Source organism: Hordeum vulgare, chromosome 4H, assembly GCF_904849725.1.
Source record: "Hordeum vulgare subsp. vulgare chromosome 4H, MorexV3_pseudomolecules_assembly, whole genome shotgun sequence".
Taxonomy (NCBI): Eukaryota; Viridiplantae; Streptophyta; class Magnoliopsida; order Poales; family Poaceae; genus Hordeum; species Hordeum vulgare.
Window position 1 is genome coordinate 603,495,234 of NC_058521.1, and position 10,168 is coordinate 603,505,401.

Here is a 10,168-nt window from a genome sequence, read left to right on the forward strand (position 1 = left end):
GAGATACGCCTCCTTCTCTCCGGCAGCTAGCAGTACAAGCAGAGGCGGGAAATACGGTCCATCTCTCAAGCCTCTGGAAAAGTTACCATATGATAGGACCAAGCAGGAAAACGAGGACATATGTCGTGCCGAATTAAGGGCCCATTTTGCAAAGAAAACTCCACCTCAGAAGGAGAAGCTAGATCCGGTGAAAGTGGAGCACACTATCAATCCACTGAAGCGACCATCACCGCCTCCGCCGGATTCCAACTATGACCGCATTCTTAAAAAGACATATGCACAAGTGCGGCGGTCGGGAACTACTTCCAGTGATGCAAGGAGAAGAGGGAAAACAATACCATAGCTCGGCCAACAGGAGAAGCAATCGTGCCCCCCGCTCAAGGTGTCTAGCGATATTGTCGTTGCTAATCATCCAGGGATGGTGCCCGGTAGCCATCCTGATGATTACTTGGGTGATGGGGTAACAAAAGAACAATATAAATATGTGCGCGGGAAGCCTCTCGTCAAACCTTGTCATTTTCATCTAACAACGATGATGCATAAATTGCATGAGTGATACATGAAAACCTGTAGGGAGTCTGAGAAAGATGCTATGTATGTGGCAGTGAAACCAGAGCACAAATTCATTGGACTTCCCGTGATTCCTATTAAATTTGAGGAGTTATTTCAGTTATACAATCAACTGGCCGTCGACAAACAACTCATGACTTCCTACTGTCTGTAAGTCTCTAGCTCAGTTCGTTCATTGCATGTATATATAATTATCCTCACTATATATATTATGCAGATTGAAGATCGTCGAACTAAAAAAATACACGAATCGTCGACATTGGGTTCATTAGACCAGATGCCGTAAATGAATTGCGGTACGAAACTCAATCAAAGAGACCAAGGAAAACTTGCTAAACTCGTTCCTTATACATCAAAACAAAAGAGAAATAATCTTTCCTTACAAATTCAAGTGGGTGTTGTTGTCTTTTTTGTATACTCGGTTTCGCTTACTCGAGGTTAAGTAATGTAATTGATGAGTTATATATGCGTGCGCAGATACAACTTTATTCTGCTATCCATTGACGTTGGCAGGGCATTAGTAATTGTCTTAGACTCGAGACGTAAAGCCAAAGAGTATTATGCGGACATGACTCCAATGCTCGAGAAGTAATTCGAGTCAATACCGGGACCATATCGGCATGCAACTTTCGTTCATGGGCTGATATCAAGTAATCATTTTCTTTGTGCGGCAGGGTTTGGAAGAAGTTTGCCAATAAGGTTCCCGGTCTAAACAAAGAGTTGCAATTTACGCACCCCAACGTAAGTAGTACTAGCTAGTTCTGTGAATCTCTAATTGATTCAAATATATCATTACCATGCTTGCTTATCAGTTTGATTGAACTCTATTCTCGTAAAGTATATGTACCAGAAAGAAGGGTTTGTTTTATATGGATACTACGTATGCGAGTTCATTCGCCACTCGACCTCTGAGCGGGGCTTCTCTAAGGAACTATTTAAAGTACGTAAATAATATTTACAATTTTATTTTATATATTACCATCTATTGTGTTGAGTTTTATTCATATATATGCATGCAATGACCCCATTCTTCAAATTAGATATGCGAGATGCGGGATGAACTCCTACCATATGATCGCATACGAGCAATTCAAGAGGAACTGATGAGATTCTTTCTTGACCACGTCATACCTAAAGACGAAGAATACCATATGGATTTGTGAGTGTATCTTAATTAGATGATGTTAGGGATTGCACAAGAAGTTATATTGTATATATATATATATATATATATATATATATTAGGGATTGTAAATGGTTTCCTTCATTTTCTTATTAGCTAGTGTCAAGTTCTTTCTATATGTATAGTAGTTCGTAGGCAATGAATCAGTGATGGATAGTAGCTAGCGTGGACCAAGCACGGAGAAAGAGAGGCCACTTCTCTCTATTAGCTAGCTAACACAATACGAAACCACTAAATTAACCCTCTAAAACCCCACAACCCCCACCCCCCATTCAAAAAAAAACCCACTCCGTCCGGATGCTGACGCGTGGATGCCATTTGGTCCCGGTTGATGTGACCAACTGGGACTAAAGTTCCTCTTGCGTGGGCTCTTGATACGCCTCCAACGTATCTATAATTTTTTATGGTTTCATGCTATTATCTTGTCAAATTTGGATGTTTTGTATGTCTTTTATATCTTTTTTGGGACTAACTTATTAACTCAGTGCCAAGTGCGAGTTCCTGTTTTTTCCGTGTTTTTTACCCTTTTCATAGGAGGATTTTAAACGGAGTCCAAACGGAATAAAATCCCCGAAAAGATTTTTTCCGGAACAGAAGATACGCAGAAAGCTTGGGAACCAAGGCACGGAGTCCCGGGGGAGGCCACAAGCCCCCATGGAGCGGCCAGGGGGGCCCGCGCCTCCCAAGCTTGTGGGCTCCCTGTGCCTCCCCTGCCCTAGCTCCTTCGCCTACATATTCCCTAAAATCCCTAAAAAAATCAGGGGAGCCACGAAAATACTTTTCCGCCGCCGCAAGGCTTCTATCTCCGCAAGATCCCATCTGGGGCACGATTTGGTACCCTGCTGGAGGGGAGATTCGGATACGGAGGGCTTCTTCATCAACACCATGGCCTCTCCGATGATGCGTGAGTAGTTCACCATAGACCTACGGGTCCATAGCTAGTAGCTAGATGGCTTGTTTTCTCTGTTGGATCATCAATACGAAGTTCTCCATGATCTTCATGGAGATCTATCTGATGTAATCTTCTTTTGAAGTGTGTTTATCGAGATCCGATGAATTGTGGATTTATGATCAGATTATCTATGAATCTTATTTGAGTTTCTTCTGATCTCTCGTATGCATTATTTCATATCCTTGTAATTCTCTTCGAGTTGTGGGTTTTGTTTGGCCAACTTGATCTATGATTCTTGAAATGGGAGAAGTGCTTGATTTTGGGTTCATACCGTGCGGTGACCTCACCCAGTGACAGAAGGGGTAGCGAGGCACGCAATGTGTTGTTGCCATCAAGGGTAAAAAGATGGGGTTTTCATCATTGGTTTGAGTTTATCCCTCTACATCATGTCATCTTGCTTAAGGCGTTACTCTGTTCGTCATGAACTCAATACACTAGATGCATGCTGGATAGCGGTCGATGTGTGGAGTAATAGTAGTAGATGCAGAAAGTATCGGTCTACTTGTCTCGGACGTGATGCCTATATGTATGATCATTGCCTTAGATATCGTCATGACTTTGCGCGGTTCTATCAATTGCTCGACAATAATTTGTTCACCCACCGAAATATTTTCTATTTTGAGAGAAGCCTCTAGTGAACACTATGGCCCCCGGGTGTACTTCACACCATATTTTCAGCCTTACTCTTTTACTTGGTTTCACTTTCCGCCTTTAGATCTCACTTTGCAATTAATCTTGAAGGGATTGACAACCCCTTTATAGCGTTGGGTGCAAGCTCTTTTGTGTTTGCGCAGGTACTCTGTACTTGACTAGATTCTTCTACTGGATTGATACCTTGGTTTTCAAAGTGAGGGAAATACTTACTGCTCCTCTGCTACATCACCCTTTCCTCTTCAAGGGAAAAACCAAAGCAAGCTCAAGAGGCCGCCGGGGATTCCTGGCGCCGTAGCAGAAGCCTCTCGTCAAACCTGGTCATCCTCATCTAACAACGATGATGCATAAATTGCATGAGTGATAAATGAAAACCTGCAGGGAGTCTGAGAAAGATGCTATGTATGTGGCAGTGAAACCAGAGCACAAATTCATTGGACTTCCCGTGATTCCTATTAAATTTGAGGAGTTATTTCAGTTATACAATCAACTGGTCGTTGACAAACAACTCATGACTTCCTACTATCTGTAAGTCTCTAGCTAAGTTCGTTCATTGCATGTATATATAATTATCCTTAATATATATTATGCAAATTGAAGATCGTCGAATTAAAAAAAAAACAGGAATCGTCGACATTGGGTTCATTAGCCCAGATGCCGTAAATGAATTGCGGTATGAAACTCAATCAAAGAGACCGAGGAAAACTTGCTAAACTCGTTCCTTATACATCAAAACAAAAGGGAAATAATCTTTCCTTACAAATTCAAGTGGGTGTTGTTGTCTTTTTTGTATACTCGGTTTCGCTTACTCGAGGTTAAGTAATGTAATTGATGAGTTATACATGCGTGCGCAGATACCACTTTATTTTGCTATCCATTGACGTTGGCAGGGCATTAGTAATTGTCTTAGACTCGAGACGTAAAGCCGAAGAGGATTATGCAGACATGACTGCAATGCTCAAGAAGTAAGTCCAGTCAATACCGGAACCATATCGGCATGCAACTTTAGTTCATGGGCTGATATCAAGTAATCATTTTCTTTGCGTGGCAGGGTTTGGAAGAAGTTTGCCAATAAGGTTCCCGGTCTAAACAAAGAGTTGTGATTTACGCACCCCAACGTGAGTAGTACTAGCTAGTTATGTGCATCTCTAATTGATTCAAATATATCATTACCATACTTGCTTATCAGTTTGACTGAACTCTATTCTCGTAAAGTATATGTACCAGAAAGAAAGGGTCTGTTTTATGTGGATACTACGTATGCGAGTTCATTCGCCACTCGACCTCTGAGCGGGGCTTCTCTAAGGAACTATTTGAAGTACGTAAATAATATTTACAATTTTATTTTATATATTACCATGTATTGTGTTGAGTTTTATTCATATATATGCATGTATTGACCCCCTTCTTCAAATTAGATCAGCGAGATGCAGGATGAACTCCTACCATATGATCGCATACGAGCAATTCAAGAGGAACTGACGAGATTTTTTTTTGACCACGTCATACCTAAAGACGAAGAATACCATGTGGATTTGTGATTGGATCTTAATTAGATGATGTTAGGGATTGTAGAAGATGTTATATATATATATATATATATATATATATATATATATATATATATATATATATATATATATATTAGGGATTGTAAATGGTTTCCTTCATTTTCTTATTAGCTAGTGTCAAATTCTTTCTATATGTATAGTAGCTCGTAGGCAATGGATCAGTGATGGATAGTAGCTAGCATGGACCAAGCACGGAGAAAGACTAGCATGGATAGTAGCTAGCATGGACCAAGCATGGAGCAGTGATGGATAGTAGCTAGCTAACACAATACGAAACCACTAAATTAACCCTCCAAAACCCCCCAACCCCCCACCCCCATTCAAAAAAAAACACTCCGACCGGATGCTGATGCGTGGATGTCATTTGATCCCGGTTGGTGTGATCAACTGGGACTAAAGTTCCTCTTGCCTTGGCTCTCCGTAGCGGCCACGTGGAGCTCCTTTGGGCCCGGTTCATAAGCCAACCGAGACTAAATGTTTGGGCCTTTAGTCCCGACCCTTTAGTCCCGGTTCAAGAACCGGGCTAATGTGCCACTGAAATCGGGACAAATGGGCATTTTTCTACTAGTGCATGCGTGCATGCTTCTTTATTGTTGGAAGGCCACGTATATATGCATTGTATTTGTATTTTTTAATGCTTAGTCAATAAAAAACATCATTTATGAAAAGATAAAAAAGAAAAACTTCCAAATTAGTTGACATAGGGACCACATTTGAACCCCGACGTAGATTTAGAGCAAGTATAATAGTGGGTTTATAACCCGCTTACATGACATTTTTTGTTTATGTAAAGGAGAGAGATGTGAAAATTTAAGGAGAGTGTGTTCTTACGCAAGACCCTAGCTATATACATATTTCTAGAAAAATACAATTAATATGAAGAAAAAAAATAAAAAAAATATGTTTTTTTAATATAATAGCTAACTTTATAGCCTATATCTTTCCTTAATAATAAAACACGTAGTGTTTCTGTCGTCCGTCGTGACAATTTTGCAAAAAAGCCCCTCTGTTTTCGAGGATTCAACCCGCAGTCCTTTTGTAAGTTAAGTCGAACCGTTATTTTACGTTTTGCATAAAACCCCCTACATTTTATCCGAACTAACCCGCAGTCCCTCTTTTAAGTGAATATGAACCTTTTTTTCCAGTTTTACATAAAACCCCTTTCGTACGATCAAATTCTAATCAATGTAGCCGGTAAAAAAGAACATAAAAAAGGTTTTGCAGGGAATCCTCGCATGGGCCGGCCCAAGCATAGGGACCAGCTATACTACGCTCTGCTCGATGGAAATTAAACAGCACGCCCATTTGGGCCAGCCCATGGGCGGGGGCCTGTTTATTAGTTTTTTATTTATTATTTATCTGTTCCTTTTTTTCTATTTCAAATAAATCAATAAAAACATTAGAAATTCAAAAAGTTATATTTACATAAATGTTTGATAAAACATAAAATGTTTGCGAATTCAAAAATTGTTCGGGATTTTTGTAAAAATGTTTGCATATTAAAAAAATCGTAATTTTGGAGAAAACATTCGTGAATCAAAAAAAGTCTATCATTTTGAGCAATTTCTTTAATGCAATTCAAAAAATGTTTGATAATTCAAAAAATGAATTATTCACCAATTCACAAGAAAATACTTGAAAATAGTTCGTAATATAAAATATTGTTTGGAATTTAGAAAAAATGTTTATAAATAGTAAAAAAATGTTTTCGATTTTAAAAATGCTCCCAAATTTGTAAAAATGTTCACGAATGATCGAATGTATGCAGTTCAACAGTAATGCTTCTGAGTCTTTCAGATTATATACCTGGGTGAATTTTGAAGAATTAATTGTCAGGATGGATCGAAATATTATAGTATATTTTAAAAAATGTTTCTTGAAATTCAGAATAATTCTTTGAGTTATCAAGTTTTTTGACAACCATGATATTTAAAAAAAATATGAACATTATTTCAACTTGTGAATTGTGAATAAAATTAAAAAAAGAAATATTTTCTTGCATTTGTGGACAAATTTTCGAAATCATGCGATGAGATATGAACATAATGTGGTCATCGCCATTAAAGATGGTGGGTTTTTTCTTCCGTTGCAACGCACGGACGCTTTTGCTAGTTATTGTATAAGTGCATATGGATGATGGTTATAGATGTGTTGTCAGTTTCATATAGCCATCAACTGACTATATTATTGTCCATGCTCTTAGGAGTTCACTTGCTGCGATGTTGCGGATAAAATTATTGTCAGGTACATAAATTAAGAAAGATGCATGTGAGTCAAATACAAGTGGACAAGTGACTATATAGCCATCAACTGACTATATTATTCTCGTAGCGTGTCCGTTCTCGATTGTGTAACGGCCAGCTTTCAACTGGACAAGTGGGAGTTTGAAAAAGAAATGTGGACAAGTGGTAAACCAACTATAAAAGGAACCGGTTGAGATTCGTACCTTGTCACATCACCATCGAGGTTGCATGCAGTGCAGATGGATCGTCCTCAGCTGACCATTGTAGCGCCGGAGTACGTGGTGGACGTGGACGATCTGGTCATCGAGGCTCGCAGCGCCGGGCGGCAACGCACGGCCTTCTTCGGGACCGGCTACAATAGTCCGCACGAGGGGGCCGGCTGCCTCTTCTCCGCCGCAGCATCCAGCAGGGCCATCCAGGGCCTGCACGCGCCGGCGGTGGGGGAGACCAGGGAGCTGGGCTGCGCCGTGTGCCTCGACGACTTCAAGGACGGCGACGAGCTCCGGAGCATGCCGTGCTCCCACTCCTTCCATCAGCGCTGCATTTTCCGCTGGCTCCAGATCAGTCGCCTCTGCCCCTACTGCCGCTTCGCGCTGCCCTCCGTCCACGAGCAGCGGGTGCCGGACCTGGACCTTTACCTGGACGAGCAGGCTGCCCAGGCTGGGTCTGGAAGCGAAGCGAGCGATAGATGATGATTAACCATTCGCCACCTCTTGTATCGTTTTACATGTGTGCTTGTTTTGTTAATCTGATGGAGCTTGAAAAACGATCTTTCATATTTATTGGACGGACGGAGTACTTATCAAAACGTACCCGTATTCAGTAAGAACATCTCTTCAAAATGTACCCGTACACATATTTAGAAGAACATCTTCTGAAATATGACGTCTAATCTATACTTATACTAATGGAAAAATCTAATTGGGAGCGTGTCCAGAGCTGCTTTGCCGTGCGGCGGGGCAGACCGATCCGGCTAATCTAAGCATCATGTGGGACCGTTAGATTAAGGAAGGGAAAGAGTTTTGCATGCTACAGACAACATGCAATTTCTTTTGATGTTTGAAATTTAAAAAGTTTTATCTACAAAACCGTTAATTCAATCGATGATTCGTTTTCATCATTGGATTTTTCGCGACGAGTTCTTCGAAACTAGATCCCATGTCGATATGTTTCGTTAACTATTTTTTCCGTTTATACTTGCCACATTTTTTGAACCATTTGCCATATTATTAACCACTTACTTGGCTCAAAAAATAACCTGATTGTCACTTTTAATGTTGTTTTGTACAAAAGCCTTGTAACAGATTTCATTATACATGATACTAGTTAGCATGGACTAACCGAATAATTTATAAATTTCTTTTTTATTAAATTTTTAGTATATATATATATATATATAGATGCAAAAATATTAAAACACACACAATATACACATTACTTGCACTTCATTGAAAAATTGAAAACAAATGTATTCAGTGGAATAATGGAAAAAAATATTTGAAGTAACATAAGACAAGAAGAAACATTGGGCTCACTTGAAGGTTGCAGCAATCTGAAATGAATCCTAACTTCTTCACTTGATGCATCATATCTAGCTTCGATGTCTGAAAAAAAGGCTAAAAATACAGATAATTTGGCATTAAAACAGGACACAACCTGGTATTTCAAAGAAAATATATACAACCTGAGATCTTTTGACACTTGCATATAAAGGTTGAGGTATCACCTGCAGAAACTCCAAAAAATCAAACAGAAATCCGTTGTGAGTAACTGCAAATCACAAAAAATATCAACAGTCCCAATATATATAACCAGTGAACGAAAACGGTAGTGTAAAATCATAATAATAGGTAGGTCCTTTGCTGAGCACAAATCATAATAATCAGTTGACGTGAAATTAAAGCTTCAATCATGGATACCCCGCAAAAAAAAAAAAGCTTCAATCATGGATGCCTTGCAATCACCTTCCCGATGGCCACTGGAATTCGAGAGAAAACAGCAAGAGATCATTGACCTTTGGCATGCATGCTATGCTTCACTGGTTCATAGAACCTACTTTTTCTTGTTGTTTAAAGGAGATCCAGCCGACTCCATTTACATGGAAGTGGAGATAAGGAGGCTATCTTTTCTTAAAGACACCTATGCCAATGGTGGTATGGAAAGCAAGGTCGTAGCTGGTAGCCTGAACACTTCTCTGGTTTCGAGGTAAGTCACTGATCATCACATTTCTCACTTCTCTGCATTACGTCATTCGAATTCCTCCTGACGGAAACTACTCTGATATTTGTGCAAGGAAGTTGCAACGCGAGAGGGAGATGCTCTGCAGGCAAATGCAAAAGCGGCTGTCGATCGAGGAAAGAGAGAGCATGTACACCAAGTGGGGAGTTTCGCTGTCCTCCAAGAGGAGAAGGCTTCAGGTGGCTCGTCGCCTTTGGACCGAAACCAAAAACCTCGAGCATGTGAGGGAGAGCGCTTCCCTTGTCGCCCGATTGATCGGCCTCCTGGAGCCAGGAAAGGCGCTGAGAGGGATGTTTGGGCTAAGCTTTGCGCCGCAGCAGTTCAGCCGACGATCCCACAATAGCTGGAGATATGGCCGTTCTTCCCTGGACTGATTATGAGATGCAAATGAACATAGATTGCTATCAATCTTTACACTTCGTTTGAGACACATTTACACTTTTCTCTGAACAATACATCTGATCTCTAGAGCCCATCAATTACAACCCTCGGCAAGATGCCGGGGCATACAGTAACGAGGGCTGCTACGTAAACCGGAGGCGACGTCAATGTGACCGAGCTGAGAACCAGCCGAGGATACGACGACGTCCCGGCGAGGGCAGCGCGCCCCGCCACCGGTTCGGCGGAAACGCGCGGATCGCCGTGTTCACCATGGCCTTGAGGAAGTCCTCGAGCACGCACGTCATGGAGACCACCACCTCCCTCTCGACGCCGTGCTCCTTCTTGGCCTTGGCCATGAGCGACGCAAAGTGCCTGCTGC

General features: G+C 40.9%; 1 protein-coding gene across 1 annotated transcript; it reads left to right on the forward strand.

The window, feature by feature from the left end:
• The first annotated feature begins 9,129 nt into the window (after positions 1–9,129).
• Positions 9,130–9,802, forward strand: LOC123447522 (kinesin-like protein KIN-7F). Its single transcript, XM_045124130.1, has 2 exons — positions 9,130–9,375; positions 9,458–9,802. The coding sequence occupies exons 1-2, from the start codon at positions 9,269–9,271 to the stop codon at positions 9,780–9,782; spliced, it is 432 nt and encodes a 143-aa protein (XP_044980065.1). The 5' UTR covers positions 9,130–9,268; the 3' UTR covers positions 9,783–9,802.
• The last annotated feature ends 366 nt before the right edge of the window (positions 9,803–10,168 follow it).